The sequence below is a fragment of the Mixophyes fleayi genome, chromosome 7 (assembly GCF_038048845.1).
Source record: "Mixophyes fleayi isolate aMixFle1 chromosome 7, aMixFle1.hap1, whole genome shotgun sequence".
Classification (NCBI taxonomy): domain Eukaryota; kingdom Metazoa; phylum Chordata; class Amphibia; order Anura; family Limnodynastidae; genus Mixophyes; species Mixophyes fleayi.
The window spans coordinates 61,919,432-61,938,033 of record NC_134408.1 but is presented as its reverse complement, the minus strand read 5'-3'; the positions used below and the strand labels follow the sequence as shown (position 1 = coordinate 61,938,033).

The 18,602-nt window shown below is 38.0% G+C and overlaps 1 protein-coding gene across 1 annotated transcript; it reads right to left on the bottom strand.

The window, feature by feature from the left end:
• Positions 1-2,203: 2,203 nt before the first annotated feature.
• On the bottom strand, positions 2,204-18,231 carry PDAP1 (PDGFA associated protein 1). Its single transcript, XM_075179926.1, has 6 exons — positions 18,128-18,231; positions 10,076-10,167; positions 8,336-8,437; positions 5,520-5,641; positions 3,300-3,451; positions 2,204-2,525 (listed from the first exon to the last, which is right to left on the bottom strand). Exons 1-6 carry the CDS (start codon positions 18,138-18,140, stop codon positions 2,467-2,469), a joined length of 540 nt encoding a protein of 179 aa, XP_075036027.1. The 5' UTR covers positions 18,141-18,231; the 3' UTR covers positions 2,204-2,466.
• Between the last annotated feature and the right edge of the window lie 371 nt (positions 18,232-18,602).

Here is an 18,602-nt window from a genome sequence, read left to right as displayed (position 1 = left end):
AACTCAACATGCTGCCGCATTTACCACCCCTAGGCTTATACTTCGAGTCAATAAGTTTTCAGTTTTTTGTGGTAAAATTAGGTGCCTCGGCTTATATTCGGGACAGCTTATACTCGAGTATATATGGTAAATATAAGGTATGGATGTCTTCTTTGTGGTGCCAAATGTTATTATAACTTTTCTGTTCATTTTACCTTAAGTATTTTGTCTTTCACCCTCCATTTTTGATATTATGTTGATGGGCTTTTTCTTTAATAAAATGGCCATTAATAAAATACCCAATAATTGGCAGCTCGTCAGAAACCACAGCTTAGTAAATATACCTCCAGGTTTCTTTTCTAGCTGTACACCCATCCCTGCCCCAGTAAAGACTAAAACACAGGGAGACAATAGAAAGTCCACATGGATAAGGAACTGATCAGAAAAGAACCATGGTCACAGTGCTTAGATGCCATAGTGTTGCAGATGTTAGCATTGCTTTCTCACAGCACTACTACAACAAGGGCAATTTCATGATTATGGTCTTATCAGAATAATTAAGGAAATAATATATTATAGTTATCATCTTTCCCAAAGATGAGAGTTGTTTTAGATAACCTGTGAAATCACTAAGTAAACAAGGTGCTAATGTATCCTTCAGGGGCCTATTTGTCCCCTAGCTTGAATTGCTTACTCTGAGATGCCTGGTGTCTCACAGTCAAGTATGGTGTATTGCACAGCACACAGATACTAACAGATTGGGGCATTTCTCTGGCTACACAGGACAATAGTTGTGGTCCTTCCAAGGGCAGGATTATTTCCTATATGGAAAAATACATTGAGCCAATACTTTTCATAATACATGTTTGGAGATCTTTGTACAAATTTTCAACATGTTGAACCAGCCAAATTCATCTTCCCAAGGAACCCATTTGACATAATCATGTTTCATATGCATATGTTTAGAAAATCAAACCCTGTTAAGTGGACCCAATATCATTTCTCTACTCTGGTCTAGAATAAAGCTATGAGATTAAAGGAGCTAGTACCAAAACTGCTTTTAAACAGAAGGCAATAAAACTATTGTAAAACAGTAGCATATCAGCATTTCTGTGATGTAACGGAGAAATGGAGACAGATAGACAAGGAAGACTATTTAAAATTAATGAAATTATTTTAGGATTTGTCCATTCTCAGTAATCTACTGATACATTGTCCATTCCTTCCAGCCTGCCGAGACAGCAGAAGATGCAAATGTATGCAATTGTGCTATGGCCATTTCTGTGTGTGCTTTGCATTTATATTTTCTGTTTGTCAATTTATCACCATTTTAACGTAACATTTATGCAGGCAATTGTTTACCTTACAGTATTCACTGATTAAATTAAGTTGTGATTACAATTTCAGGTAAGACAAGGCGTAACTGAAGACTTCCTAAGAGTATTAGCTCTTGAACAAAATCTTTGGCTTTAATAGGGAGACTGATACAAATTTTGTGAATTTCAGTAATTTTCAGACAGGCCAGGTGGATTTCTTTTGATTAACTCATTCACACCCATCTCTCACACATGCCCAGGTGGTTCTTGTCATGACAGGCTCCATTTGTGTGTAGAGTTAATATGTTAATTGATGTCTGGCAAAACTGACTTGTGCATATGTTTTGGTGTGGTTGAGACTTTAGACTAAATTTCACTGGGACAGGGTCCGATATAAAGGATTAAAAATTCTCCATAAAGCACAGTGTTATATGTAACTGCTATATAAAAAGTTAATGATATAAATCAATGCTTGTGCCATTTTATATGCCTAGAGATACAAAAGTGCATCAGTAAAAGCGTGCTACAAGGGCAGTGGGGAACTGTATGTCTGCCACTACAAACTCTGCATTGCTTACCATACTTGGATCAGAACCTCCAACTAACATTATACACATTTTTGGCAACCCGAGGATAGAAGGGGGGGGGAGTCAGGAGAATGAAAACAACATGACGATTTGTTACGGGAATCTTAAAGCTAGGATCTCAACCTATATGCAGGCAGACTACCTTCTACATGTGTGTTCACTTTACTTCCACTCAAACTTTTGGGATTGTGGAAATTATGAGGCTTAAGGCCTTGCAATATAGATTGTATAACACTTTTGTACAGTAATGTTATGCATCAACAAATAAATAATACAAAAAGTTATATATTTCCAGTTGCTGATAAAGAAACATGACAGAAATTGTAGTTTTAATTCCAAACTTTATTCCCCTCGTTCCGGATCCAAGCTCCACAGACACACAGCATTAAATAAATATGTGCCGAGTGCATGTCCAGTCTTTAATTGCAGTATCCTCAGCCTGCAAATGCTGTGCTGACTTGATCAGGGAAAGTATGTTGCAGACACACAAGGGACCAGAGAAGTGGCTAGATGAGTAGTCTACAGACCATATAGAGCTGCACTGGCCCAAGGATCCTCTGGATGTGGTCTCTGTATGACAGCAGTTATTTATTAAGAGACATGGACTGCATTGATTTGACTGTTCCTCCCGTTGGATCTTTTGCTGCAAAGTAAAATACAATGTATTAATAACCTAAATATGGTTTTTACTGCCATGAGTAATTTGTTTGTACCGATTTGTATACACATCCTAAGTGCCTGATCTGGAAAAGAATAGGAAAAGTTGAAAAGCTTATGGCAAGAGCACCTGGGAAAAGGGAGCAACTATGGGAATAGTAACAGTATTAAATATGTAACATATATATTTTAATATATAGTGCACACACACGTGACCATATACTGCCCTTTAACAGTCCTACATAGGCCACAGATGCAGATTTGGTGAAACGACTGGGTACATTTTAACCATGTGGGCCAACCTTTGTAAAATATATGGGCCTGAATCCGAACCTGTGAAAGACCAATTGGATTGGACTGAATAGCAGGATACAAAAATGATTGATTATCCTACCCAAACTTCTGGTCTCAGATTCACTGTACAGTGTTTGAGTTACATTGTATGTATTTTACGAATGCAGAGGAAATGTATATACAGGTAGAGAAGTGGTTTACAAAAAGAAAAGCATTTTACATTAAATCCGATCATTATAGATTAACTGGATAAATCTTCACATATTATTTCTAGTACCTAGATAATATCAAATAAAGTATTCCAACTTTTTGGGGGAGGGAGGATGTAAGCAAGCTGGTGATAATTCTATAAATAGGGCTCCGCTTCCAAGGAAACCCCTTCAAGTGACTCAGCTACTCTAGTACCTCAATTTGTTTTGTTCCAGTGCAAAGCAAGAGACTAGCTGGCCAAAAGGAGGATACTCACTTTTTTTTTCTTCCACTTTTTTCTTTGCTGCCTCTTCTCTCTGTTTTCGAATAATTGCTAAACGGGCCAAGTCAGCTTTTGCTTGGTCTGTTTTTCCTGCTAAATGCATCTTCATGTAGCGTTCTTTTGCCTTCTGCTTCTCTATTTCCTCCCTGTTTAAAATACAACACACTCATTCAATCTATTATTCTAGGACACCAGAGTACATGGCTTTCTTTACCCTAGGGTGGTGAAAATAGTCAGTATTTCTACCTCACAAGTAGGACAAGTAACAGAAATAGAACTTTAAAAAGACAAACAAACAAAAACAACAAAACCCTGAGCTTATAATAAACCTATTGATTTGTTACCCTTTTGCAGTCATGAGAAATCGTACCACAGACCTAAGACTTTTTTGAACAGCATTGGTTTTCGCAGGAGTAACATTTTTATTTATTTTTTTACTGTATACAAATACATTTTTATATAAAAGTTAATGTCTTTTTTTAATTTATTTTTTTATTTTGCTGCCATAATCATCGTTTATATTTTGGCTACTATATGGGGAGGGGAATAACAGTAAATATTGTAATTCTTGCTCAAACACTAGAAGCAGTGACAGATATATATCATCTCATTCATGCAGGAAACATTAATGGTCAGGTCACCCAGGTGTAATTTCAATACACTCTTTGCTTTCCCCATTTGTCTAATTCGCAATCGGGTGTCTAAGTTTCAGTGAGCTGGGAGGTACCCTGCCTATAAACTTTATAGAGTGCCATCAAATGCTGGATTTAAGACAATGACATCCAATATGTGATAAAGACATTGCCATAAGTCCTCATTAAAAACAGCAAATCGCAATTTAAGGGAAACATCTATTTTAAACTTAGTTAATGCAATATGCATTAGTAAATAAATTAGACATTGTGTATCACAATTGTCATTATTATGGCATAATCAAGACACAAAAAAATAAAATATAACTATACAAAGGATTACTTCGAACAATATGATCTCTGAAATCACTGTGCGGAAATCAGGGATTAACTATGCTGATGTCTCCCTTAGCAATCTGCCTCCAGTCTGTGTCCTGTCACATAACTTGGCTGTTTATATTTCAGAGAGGACTGGGATCCAACGATCAGCAGGTCAGATAAGGTTTTACAGCACCATCCAGATGCTGTTCCTACAAAGGACCATTTAGTCATCCCAAGGCCTTACAATATTTCAGGTAGGGAAGGAACATCAAAACAAACTTTCTTATAATCCATATTTCAGGGGACGGCTGTACAACATTCATGATCTGTGCATTGAGCTACTTCCAATTTGCCAACTATAATTACCAGCCAGATAGATATGAAAGTTAAGAGTTTTCAGATAGACCAGTGGATTTTGTATTGATTAACCCTTTCACACCCACGTCACAAGGGTTCAAATGAGGGGTGACAATAATGTTACAATCTTTAATGTATGGTACACCTGTCTGGAAGGAGTCTGACAACCAGAGCAGGTCCTGCTGCGTAACTACAAGATGCACCCCTGGCTGATGTATCTCCTGGTCTACAAAAGTACATTTAAAATGATTAACAAAGAAGACAATCATATTTAAATGTATAATATATTTCATTGTATATAATTAATGTTAATTAGCTTATTCCAAATGGTTACTGACCACCTCAGATGTACAAAGGTACAGAATGTGGTCTTAAATTTAAATGTAATGATTAAACTCAGACACAAGATGGCTGGGGATCCTAACAGCTCAATTGTGACAGGAGGGCTGGGCCATACAGTACAATTCTGTCTATGTAATACTGCCGCTTCTGTCATCTGCTTTTGGGTGTAATTCCTAGATAAAGATTGCACCACTCAGACCACAGTTTCTGTGTGAGGCCAATGGAAAGAAGTGTTAATATCCTTTTTGGCTACAATGAGAAGGCTCTGCTCAATGCTGCATTTCTTCAGACAAGTTACAATAGGCCTTCACAGGCTAATGGTAGTAAGACAATTACAGCATTAAGTAGTGCCATCACACTGCAGTCACTGGAGCACAGCATCACACACTCATAAGATAGCCTGTAAGATGTTAGAGGATGAAGCCATCGCTACCAAGTGTGCAGAGAATGCATATGTAAGTATTCAATATGGCTACTGCTATAATATTAATACAAGAAATATGGTGGAAATATACATTATTTATTCTGTATGCACCAATATAAACATTTGATAGGCAATTACCTCTCCCTTCGCGAGAGTTCTTTAGGACCTTCCAGATCAATTTGAGCAACCTTTTTAGAAGCCTGTGCTGCCCGGTTAGGATTCTCTATGTCAATCAAACCTTCCACTCCTTTACGCTTTTGCTGAAACATAAGAAAAGTAAACTCAATATGTGAAGTTACAGTAAAGTAAAGACTCTCTCAAAAATGAGACAAAAACAATAAAATAGAGGACAAAAGACCAACATTCATAAGTGTAATGCTTTGAGTCCCATTACAAACCTTGGTAAAATAATTTAAAAGTGCAGAAATTGAAGACCCTAACTTTGAGCCAGTTCCTGCTTACTAGAAGGTGGAATTAACCCACTGTATAATTTGATCAACAAGCAGAAACAGTGAGTATGCAAAAGCATGAAAACACAACATAGGAAAACAATTTATACAGTATGCTGTGAGTAGGAAACTCAGAAACCCACTTGCTGACATCTATAAAATGCTAATTGAAGTGTATACATTTTTCAATTAATCTTCTCCTGCAAAAAACAATGTCTCCTGCTGTGTGAGCCTATTCTATTACTGAAAAAATAGCAGGTGCACATTTATACTTTAAACGTCCAAGACTAGTATATATATGAAATTAGGCAATTCTGGCAATACAAAACTTATACTCACAAGGAGGCGGCATTATCAATCTGCTGGGAAGTACATGGAGGATCGTCCGCTGCCTCAGTTACATAGACCTGCCAACTGCTCCATTTCACTAGTGGAGAGGTAGCCGCTGTAGAATAGGGCACCCCCAAAGTTTCCATTTCAAAACTATAACTTACTTTGATATAATCGCTGTCAGTGGGGGAGGTAATGTTTGCTTCCATGCTTGGGCAACAGCTGCTCAGTGACCATATTATGATCATCATGGCAACTTGGACTTGTTGAGATTACAGAATTGGGATTACAGTAACATTTTAAATGTTCATAAGTATTTATAACATAAAACCTCTGGAAAATGTAATTATTCTACTGAACAATGTTCACAAGCAAACATGTTACCATTTCTTCATGATTACATTGGTCCCTGAGGCATCATTTTGTTGGGGCCAATGGCAGATATTCCATTTTACTTTACCGGAGACAGCAGTCCATGTTAATGAACACAAATATTTGGGCACATTAAGCATAGCGAAGTTAATTTTTAATCATAAATTTCACCCCCACCAACTTTCCCTTTTTGGTTTGGGGAAAAAAAAAAAAAAGCTAGAAGTATCATATATCCCTTTATCTCTTTGTCAACTATTTAAAGGAAAATTTCCAATTTAATTTTAAATTTTAACAAAGCTGCACTTTGGAGCAGTTTTTCCCATGCTCCCATTTCTGTGAAACAGGTCCAGACCTGGTTGAAAGGGTTGAACCCAAGGACCAATAGGAAGAGGAGTTTTCTGCTTGAGGGTTCCCATTTGTTTGTGCGATCTCACCTGCATAGGATGAGTGTTCCATACAGGCTTTATACAAGACTTTTCCAATGTCCAATGAATGTGTTCTATGTGCAAAGCATGCAAGGGCCACAGTGCCAACTCACATTAGTGCACTACATTTTGTGCAAAGAACTAGACATAAGAGACAAAAAGGTGGTACACATTTGCTTTTTACTTCATAAATATCCCCTTGTTATGTGGGCTTTCGTATTCTGAGAAATGCATGTTAGAACATCTGTTTGTGGTCTTTCAACAGCTATCACATACCATTTGAAGGATGTACACTGCAATTTGCATTATGCAAATCTGCCACTAGATGGCAGTGTACTAATTATATATTTATTTTACATATTATGGAGTTGGATAAAATACCTACAATAACTTAAAGTTTACCATGCTCTCACTCATCATCCTTACAAGGATGGTATGTTAGAAGAGAAAAGCTGAAAAGCTTCTCTAACACAACAGAGAACAGAGTAAATGACAGGCTTACAGGCGGACTTGCAGTTATACATTGTATTTTTCGGTGGATTCATACATACATACATACATACATACAAGTAAAGTGATTATATGACCGTATACCTACATCAAATCCCACTAGGACACTTTCTTAATAATGTGGGAAAGACTACAGCTGTCTAATGGAGTATGATGAAAATACTTTACATTCTAAACAGACTTGCTGTTGAAAGGTTAAAAATGCATTTTCCCTTCATGGTTCAAATCTAAACATTTGAATTCCCTGTGGTAAATGAGGTGTGGAGTATAGTGATCTTTTAATTGTCAAACTGTGTGCCAGAAAGCAGTAAAGCCACAACGGTCACGCCACCCGTTACCTGCAAAAGGTTATTTCCCATAATATTATATATACACACACACACACACATATTTATGTAATTTTAAATTGATGTAGAATAGAATGGACACATGCTTATCTGAAAATTAGTCAATGTATGCCTATTTAAACTCTAGAAGCTGGGATGTGAAACATCTGTTTACAAATACCAAAGCCAGTGAAATAAGGCTAGAAGTAACAAGTAAGTGAAAAACATTACAAATTAACTTTCTGCCTATGTTTAGCAGATAGGAGTGACCCTTCCCTACGTACTAAGCTTGTGGAGTAAAGAGAGCAGCGTTACTATATCCTACTCAATCTGCTTCACCCCTCACCATTCCATAAAATGCCACTAAATGCTACTAAATGCTAGCAATTGAGAAAGGGCAGAGAAACATTTTCCAATCCATGCTGCTGTTCAATGTCAATTTAAATAAAATAAACAAAAAATGGATGTATAAATGAATTTAAAAATAATAATTTTAATCTCATGCAGACTGTTCTGATCCGACACTTGATGAGACAGTCTACCTGATAGTCATCGTCTTCATCGCTTTCATCTGAGCTCTGATCTTTCTTTTCCTTTGTGGGGTCTCCAGTAGCTCCCACTCCACTTTCCTCGAGCTCTGCTTCCTATGTGGAAGAGATTACAAAAGAGAACACTTCTTATTCCAGCATGGATTGTACAATATTTTTTGTTTCCGTTAACATAGTAAATCTGCATGGCTCAAATATATGCAAAAAAAACAAACAAAAACAAAAAACAGCATTTTAACATACAAGTCATCATAGCTATATGTAATAAATGCTATATGGACTGGGAGGCTTCACATCAACCTTAGATCACAGCTATGTACCTCTAATTTGCTTATACATGAATAACATGTAACTCAGGCCTCCACTAATTTTGCCAGCAGTTTCCTAGGAAATTACCCACCTGCACACCTGTGAAGAAGCTTCCAGGGCCAGCCAGGCAGCAGCAAGCTTGTTGCGATGCTAAGGTTAGTCTCATAAGATGAGACTTTAGTTAAAATCTCTCCATAGTACAGTAGGCGACTAACAGTGGGGCAGTATATAAGAGTGAGGCCATTTCAGAAGATATACAGAGTGACCCAGATGGCCCTTGTAGACAAAGGGGTATTTTCTAGTTAGCATAAATATTTACCCATAGATTGTGGGCAGGGCCGTCTTACCTCTCTGTCTGTCCCTATTACCCAGTATTGTTTTATTACAGTGCTTGTTCCCAATTGTAAAGCACTATGGAATTTGCTGACACTAGATAAATAAATGATGATATTCATAAGACTGCCTTCAACTCCTATTAAAATATATTCACTTAGCATGGTGACAGTGACCCAAAAATAAGTATATTACTGAATTTTATTTGTAGGACTGACAGTTTGACAACAACATTAAACTAGAGATCAATTTATCGTAATTAATTATGAACTCATTTTACAAATTAACTCAATTCATCAAAGTCAGTGTTCTCCCCAGCACCTACTTTCCGTGTGCTCCAGCTCTTGGAGTCCAATTATAAAAGAATACACCATAATTTCTCCTATTATAACACCACTGACCACCAGTCTGACCAGTCCTGGAAGGTGTGGGCAATAACCGCCAACATTTTTCATTATTATTGCAAAGTATTACAACTGCCCCCACCTGGCTGCTTCTTAATGCCACCTGGGTGGCAGAATTTTCTGGGGAGAACGATAAACGTCATATGAATGTATTCTAGAGACTCACTGATTATATTAGTTAATTCTTATTCTACCCACACACTGAACCACAGGATGATTTTCTACTTTGCTCAGTTGGATGACAAGGGACTGTCAGTGCTGTCCGAAGAGGATTACATACACACAGTCCAATAACTCATCTTTCATCTGCAGTTACACACGGCCACACTAACAGGCTGCAACAAAGTCAGAAGTGATCCAGCCACATGACCTAAGAGACTACTGGCCAATTTGGCCACCCACAGGTGTGGTTGAATTGAACAATAATACGGTCAATCAACTGCTACATGGTCTCCTTTAGTCTTCAAAATGTATAGGGCAATTTGACATTTATTAACACAAATAAAAAGCATTGATTGTTTAGCATATTAATTCCCATGGTCTATATACAGTCTCATGTGTCACATTAAAACATAATTTATTAACTCATATTTTACTAAGGCTGTAATTATTACTACCTCCTACTCAGATGCTTTCATACTTTCAAGACAACTTGTAAAATTGTACTATTAGTAAGTTATAGACCAACCTGAGCCTTTTCATGTTCAGCTTTAATCTGAGCATCAATTTCCTCTGGACTTGTGTACTGCCTCACCCGACCCTTGTGACCTCCTTTTCTACCTGCAGAGCATAAAATTACAGGTTTTAAGACAACAACAACAACAAATAAAGAAATCCTCACTTCAAACCTTAAAATAAGCATTCATACATAACAAAATGTCACCATAAAATGACCCAAAGGCTATGTGTGGAAGCCATAATAACCTAGCAATTGTTTATGTACAAACAGAAAAAGGAACTCTACACAGGATCTTATACATGCCTTTCATAAATGTTCAAGTCTCTTCAATTGCTCTGCTACATTGTACAATAAGCTCAAACAACAAGGGCCTGTATTGGGCATGTATTGGTCATGGTCTGTATTGTATTGTAAATTCTGGAATGTTACATTTGATTTCCCTAATTGTGCAGTACTGTGGAATGTGTTGGTGTTCTATAAATTAAGAATTAAATAATAAAAAGTATTAACGGTCCTTAGGTCACTATGCACTCTACAAGTTTCAGAGAGCACTTTACAAGGGCGGAGATGCAGTCAGCCTGTACATCACTTGTGAAGGATTTGCAAAAACCTAGTGTGTATGTTTTGCTTATATTCTGCATTCTTTTTCTTTTTAACTCAATACATTGTTATTGACAATATTGTATTACCAACACAAATCTTATTGAGGAGACAAAAATGAGTGCAGAGACTAGATTGACAAATAGTACTGTAATGCTCATTATATAGGTGTGAGGGTGTGTGGCGAGGCTACATGCTCTGAGAAGTAGACAAACCATTAATTCCACTTAGTCAAAGGGAAGATGCTTAGGTTGAGCACTTAAACCCAATGGTTGACATGGCACAAATTCTCTGGATTTTGCATATGATCATATAAAGCGATAGAGGGGTAAGATTTTTAGAGTTGAGCTATCGCGGCTCTGGTCGTAATTAGCCTCGTTTCATATGGATTATGTTTCTGGAGGCGAGAGGTATAATTGTGAGAAGAGCATTTTCGGGGATAGGTTATAGGTTTGTTTGTTTTTTATAGTTACCCGATATATTAAATCAAAAACCTCTGCCCATTCTGCATACTTTTATAATAGTTTTGCTATTTTAATGCAGGATATTATTATGGACATATCCAACTATATCCCATCAAAAGATTTGAAGACTCAGAAACAAAACATAAATGCTTTAATGCTTAATTTTATGGGAAAAAATAAGCAGCAAGATTTTCTAACACTGCTGCTAATGTTTGCAATTGCTAGGAAAATGCAAAGCATTGAGACCAAATTCAGTTAAAAGCAATCCCCAGCCACGGAGACACTGCAGCTTCCCTTGGTCTACAAATCCTACATTGCATGTACCTTAATCTTACAATCTCAGATACACATAATGAATTCTAACAATGTCAAAATTATTAAATTACTGCTAAATAGAAGGGGTAAAAAACAAACAGATTATAGCTATATATATATATATATATATATATATATATATATATATAAAAAAAAAGAATAGATTCTTGCAAAACTACAAGACAGCCATGGTTTTCACAGCTGTGTAAAAATAAATCCGATTTATTCTAGAGCTCAAGAAGACCACATATTCATTATTAGTTTGTATAATAAATGGTAGGACAGGATAGACTGCTTGATCTCACCTCTATGCAGTATTAGCAGCAACAATTTATTTTAAAGGGTTTGAACTCCATCCATTCTGTAAATGCCAATGCCAGGTGACGGCAGCATAATTGTGAAAAGAGTAGTAGGCATTCAGAGCCAGAGAGTACAACATATTATTGCTTGTAATAACTCAGTTAAGTTTAACAAGTTCAGAAAGATATAAGTTTAGGCACATAAAGATGCTGCACATCTGGGACATACCAGTAGAAAACCTAGAAAGCCTTAGCATGCCTCAAAGGGTAATCAGCTGTGTTGTGGGTTCCATTTTTCATACCTGGATGACTGGTGTATATGGGACAACATGCCTAACCGATAAAGAACACTTTATCTCAAGTATATTCATTCTGATAAACTCCTTTACACATACATTCAGACAGCGGCAGCTCCTGATCCACCAGCAGTACCAACCATTCCAACACCTGATCATTTTTAAAGTGAGCAGGACTGAGATGAAATGTAGCTGACTGAATGGTAATCGCAGATGCAACACAATTATGTATAATAAAAAATAAAAAGTGTTTCTAAAGGGCGACACTGCTTTATGCTCTATAGGGGACATTTTTTGTTCTTACTGTCCCCCAGACATGAAAATCTTCCTGTGATGTATACATTCCATGCCATAAGCATATAAGCATTGTTGCTCAAAAAATTAAAAGGTGGCAGAACATCGCTCAGTCAGCAGTGTATACTGCATTCTTGACATTAGGGTGTCCTAAAGAGTAAGTTGACAACTATGTGCCCAACCTTTCGTTTCATTACCAATCAAAGCTACTAAAACATGCATTTCAAGCAGAGATGGGCAACAAGCAGCTCTCCGAGCCTTCACTTGTATCTCCTTCATGTTGTGATGTCGGATTTGTTAGTGAAAACTTGTAACACTTATTTATCTTCTATTAAAATGCTTGCTAATATGTTGTCACTTTCTATAATTAAACATATTATTTTAATTAATCACAGAGATTAAGGGTGATGTGCATTCCCTTTAAAGGATAGAGGGCCGACCCATGCAGTCCCAAAAGTGCCTATCACTGCACTTTAGCAACCAAGGGCCTGATTCATTAAAGATCTTAAACGAAGAGGTATCTTATTTCAGTCTCCTGGACAAAACCATGTTACAATGCAAGGGGTGCAAATTAGTTTTCTGATTTGCACATAAGTTAAATAACGACTGTTTTTTCATGTAGCACACAAATACTTGATAGCTTATTTGTACACTGAAATTTAAAGTTGATATTTGTGTGCTACATGAAAAAACAGTCAGTATTTAACTTATGTGCAAAACAGAAAACTAGTTTGCACCCTTTGCATTGTAACATGGTTTTGTCCAGGAGACTGAAATAAGATACCTCTTCGTTTAAGATCCTTAATGAATCAGGCCCCAAGTTTTTCGGTGTTGGCTTGAGAGATCAATGTGTTAATGCCTTTTTCCAGTGTTAAACGTGTAAAGATAAACGAGCAGCACGACAATTGGGCACAAGGAAATCAGACCTATATCATGTTATTTGCTTCAGAAACAACCAAAGTCCCCATCTAAAATAAAAGGGAGCCCATGTGATGACTGCAAAAACAGCAGGCTCCAATTTCTGCTACAGCAGTTATTTTTTTATCATCATTTACTGAATTAATGGCTTAAATGGCATCTGCTAGTAGCTTCTTTGCCCTGTAGCACACTGGGGGCTCATCAGTACTTTTGTGCTTAAAGCACACCTGGGACTCAGTACACCGCCAAGAGGATGATTGGGGAATTATATTGTTGATATAGTGATTCTAAAAAAAAAAATTATAGTGAGCTGGTAATTACAAGCAAGTTATTTGAAATCCTGATGAAATTCTAGGGAAATTCTTATGTAGGAACTTCTTTTAAACTGTAGGTATAACACTAAGCACTTTTCCCACTGTAAATGTCCTTTCCTTCATACTGGTACATTAGCCTTCATGACACAGTAATCTCCTGTTTCACTTACTACCTATTCACCGGCTTCTTTATGGCCTCATGTAGAGTTGGAAGAAAGTGATTTTTATTTTTTTTCTCTATTGAAAGCCTTAAGCGTGCTTTCGTGTCCCAGTGCTCGAAAAAAATAAGTGAGAAAACCCAAATAAAAAACGTGCACAGGGTTGCGGGTTCAAACCTTCCTCAAAAGAGGAAGGATCCCTTGATCCCCGGATCCATAAGGACCCTTAAGGGGCAAGGGGTCGCCACAAGGCTAGGGGGGTCCTTTTTGCCAAGGATTTTACCCCTTGGCACCAGTTCTTCTGCCTCCCCCCGGAAGGAGAGACCTCAGAGGGATTCAGGGAGGTGGGAGCCACTAGGACCACACCACCTCCTCTAGATCGTCAGGGGATCGGACCCATAAGGGAAGCCGCACACCCATCAAATCCAAGTGAAAAAAACATAAACATAAGTCAAAGTGACAAAACAGTGGAGAAAATAAATAGTGCCGTGCATAACGGCTCCAGCCTTTCGGCCGAGATGTTGAAAATTATTCCTGCCTGGCCAAAAGGCCGGGGGGCAAGGAAAGGTGGTAGCTGAAAGTGAGATTGTGCTCAGTCCCATCGTGTCAAGTGAGGGTGACAAGGCCTCAGGTGATTTCCGGCACCCCTGGGTCACCACTCACTATCTCAAGGCTTTCAAGCTACCAGCCTTCTGGCCAGACCAAGCTTTCCCATGGCCCTTTCAGGTGCAGGAATCCCTACTCAGACAGGTACTCACTTGATCTTAGCCAAAAGGCTGAGAAGTGGAAGAAAGTCCATTGCATAGAGATGAATATCACTACTGTGCATGCGCACACTTACATCTATATGAAGAGACAGTCGCATCTTGCATATTTGATTCCTCACACTTATAGAGGTGAATCACGGGAGGCAAGGGACTTGCAAGTATAGGTCAAGCACAGAAGTAAATGCAACATATTTAGACCTGGAAGCAGATATGCCTGTCCGGAAACGTTATCTGTGGCATGTGCTCTATCCCTGGTGCAAGATATGAATGAATCGGATTTATTTACATTACTTGTTATTTGCATTCAGACCCCTGCAGGAAAGATTAGCATTTGCCTTTCACTTTTATGAGTAACCATTGTCCATACTGTTATATTGTGTACACTTTGGGTACTGTGTTTAAATATGCTAATGCCCATGATACTAACAATGGTCGGCTGTAAACCAGGTGATTCTGCCTATTACAGGTATATATCAAATGTATATATGAGCAACTCAGCAGTGGACAAACATTGAGATGTGAACATACAATGGTTTGTACTATGGCGCTCAGTAATTTGTCATACAAGGTGGAAACTAAATGTCAGAAAAACATATATTAAAATTCCCCATAGACAAATGTAACATATACAATGAAGTGAATGAAAATAGTTCCATAAAATCCTGTGTCATATATCCTGAAAGGACAGGTGTCTTATGATCCCCCCCAAAGTGTTATGCTTACATCAACAGGCAGACGACATCAGCTTCAATAAAGGGTCTTTACATTTCTTCCCTTGTATCCTCTTTCTTCTTATATTGATAAATCAACCACATCGCTATATCATATATCCAAATGGTAGTCCATCTAAGTATTGACGCTTCCAAGATCAGTCAATATTAGGCTTACTCAGGGTAATATGGCTAATTTCAATCAAGGGTCTTTACGTTCTTTTTTCTCTTGTATCCTCTTTCTTTTTACAGAATCTCTCCTTTCAGCTGCATATAACAAATGAATCCAATATTATCTAGATCCAATCTTGCTTTTATAGTGGCTCCAGGGTATTGGTGACCAGAAGGCAGTTTAATATATACCAAACAATAACCAACACGTTTCGATCTCAGCATAGATCTTTTTCAAGGCTTGGATCTAGAAAATATTTAGTTTGCACCTTGTATGACAAATTACTGAGCGCCATTGTACAAACCATTGTATGTTCGAATTGCTTTAGTGGTTTGGTGGTATTCCATTTAGTTTGTTCGAGCTGCTGTGGTTGTTGAGGCGCACTAGATCTAATTTTGTTTTGCAAACATTGAGATGCGTCCACTTCAGAATATTATGTGGAGCAGGCCTGTCCAACCTGCGGCCCTCCAGATGTTGTGAAACTACAAGTCCCAGCATGCCCTTCCAGCTATTAACAGGTTGTCTACTGGAAAAGCATGCTGGGGCTTGTAGTTTCACAACACCTGGAGGGCCGCAGGTTGGACAGGCCTGATGTAGAGTGTGCTTTTTTTTATCGGATGCAATTTACATCTGCGTTTTAGAAATTGTGTCCAGCTCTACATGAGACCGTCAGTGTCTTTACCTCTGACACAACCTCCCCTTATTTTGTCTACCTTGTCACCCCCTGTTTTATGCATGCTGTTTTCTCCGCTGTCTAGTATTGTATAATAAATCAACTATAATATTTTTATTAACACTTCTAAGCTGAGATTCTCCTGAATATTATCTATCAACAATCTGTACTGCTATAAATAAAAAAAATTACATTCTAGCTCCTAATATCCTAAATTTGTTAAGATATTTCCAATCCTTGGTAGAGTATAATAAATATAAATGTTTTTAGCTGTGGGTTTGAAAAAAATTGAGATGTTGCCGAAAGCACCCAGATTCTAGTTATCATTTATTTAGTACATTCTACAAAATGACAGCTAGAATCTGATTGGTTTCTATAGGCAACATCTCCAATTTTTCAAACCCACAGCTTGATAAATTTACACCTTCACCTCAGGAACACAATGCACTCACCTCCAGTATAAGAATGTGCTTAAGGTAGAAAACAGGAACACAATCTGTTTTGTAGTACATCTCAGGACTGATGCAAGAAGGGAGGCTTGTACACCAGTATTGGAATTAAGAAGAGACGCAAAAGAGTAGCTGGCATTTAAGCCAAGAATTCAAGCTATGCCTACGATTACCAATAGACAGTGGGCAGAATTTGATTTACTTAATATGATAACTTTGAGAGGCTGTGTTAAATACTGCATTACAAGTGTAAGCAGACCTGAGAAAATGCTTTTGATACACACTTTATTAATTTATGGTCAGTCTTACAAACGTGCACTTATAATATAAGAGCCCATGCACAGTTGCTTTTCCTCCATTTTGACACAATATTTAGGATATGATTTAATACAAATATCATAAATCTATTTTAACTATTATATAGAAATCATCAAGACCGCTCCAAAATACAGTAAGGAGAAAAATGGAAAAAAAAAAGAAAAAAGAAAATAATTGCTGCTGCTCAGTGATTATTTTATATACACAGATACTAGATACTACGATCACCAAGTGTGTCCTCCTAAAGTGACTTTGGGGAACACTGTTACACAATTTAAGAAGCATTCCAATGACAATGTTAGGAAAGATGGCAGTAGTTTATTTAAAGTTTTCAGAAAGTCTTACTTTTTGAGACCTGAATCTACATAAATCACAACTTTCATACGCTGAGCTAGTTCACACATAGGTGGCACAGTGACAGTGATTAGCATTACTGGCTCACTGCAATGGGGCTACGGGTTCTATTCTCACCTGGCTGGTAACAGAAATGGACCCTAGTGTGCACATTCATGTCACACTATGCTTTTACCAATACAATCTATTGTACTGGTAACATTAACACATGAGAGAGGACATGTTGCATTATAAAATTTTAAATGTAGCAGTAAGATTTTACATTGCAATGGTCCCATTGTCCTAATTTCAATGTTCTCTTCATGCATTTAAACAAAGCTGATCTACGATACGGACTAGGGCAGCCGATGACCACATGGATCGATGATAGCGATGCCACTGAGCACAAAACATTGACATTGTCACCATCCTACAATAACAGAGAATGTACAGTGCATCAAAAGTCACAAATATAGAATTTATTAAAGCACCTTGCTGGCTCTTTCTTCCACCCTCACCTGTCAAGTCAGGTGTGGGGGGAAACTGAACTTACAGTATGAATGTTACCTCAGATGCATTGAGCTTGTGAAACTTTCAAGCATTTATAATCACCCCCAGGTGTGAGCAGACCGCCACTGTCTGCCAGTCATTACATAAATGACAAACTGGATGAGCACAGGGGTAGAAAACCAGTATATACTGGTAGCATATTTCTACAACTTTCCGGGCACTGAAGCATGAAGAGAAAAAGAAATGACAACTAGCGCGCAATCCCCTACTGAGCCAGATGCAAAGACCGGTCACTACACGTAGCCATCACTGTACCCCAGCCTGATCCGGCGCCTTCCAGTGTATGTATCCCCCCACAGCAATCACACCCCCATCTTTGTTCCCTCATAGCCCAATCATCCCACTCATACACACGCAAGTTATACTCCACCCCCATACACACTCATCACTGATCACCCCCATTCTCCTCACCTCCTTTCGGCATGATATCGTCTCTGCTCGCTGTCTCTTCCTCTCTCACAACTTGATGGGCACGCTGCTAAGGTCCCTGGAACCGAGGGAAGTCTCCAGCACCGCCGGTTTTAATGTTATAAATATATCAGCTCTGCAGACATCTAAATAAATATATATCGTTACCCAGGACTTGTTTATTTCGAAAGAATAACCCAGAACGAAGTGGCATAGATTAGCGGACACTAACTACAAGAATTATTGGGTGTTTACAAGCAGGCACTATGTAGGACAACTCATCTGATGCAATGCTCTTCCCTCACTCTCGCATCCCTCACTTCATACAGAGCCAGATACAGTCCTCTTACTAGTACGGCTGTGGAAATAACCTGACGCCTGAAATGCATAAAGCGCAGATACACCGCTACTCAGCGCGGTTGTTATTGGCGTCATTGGTAATGCCCGGAAAGTCAGAAAGGACCCCGGCAGGTTAGAT

Coding starts and splice junctions, on each gene's coding strand:
- PDAP1 (XM_075179926.1), bottom strand. Junction 5,642..8,335: donor ATGAAGACGATGACTATCAG/GTAGACTGTCTC, acceptor CTTATGTTTCAG/CAAAAGCGTAAAGGAGTGGA. Junction 2,526..3,299: donor AAAAGTGGAAGAAAAAAAAA/GTGAGTATCCTC, acceptor TTTACTTTGCAG/CAAAAGATCCAACGGGAGGA.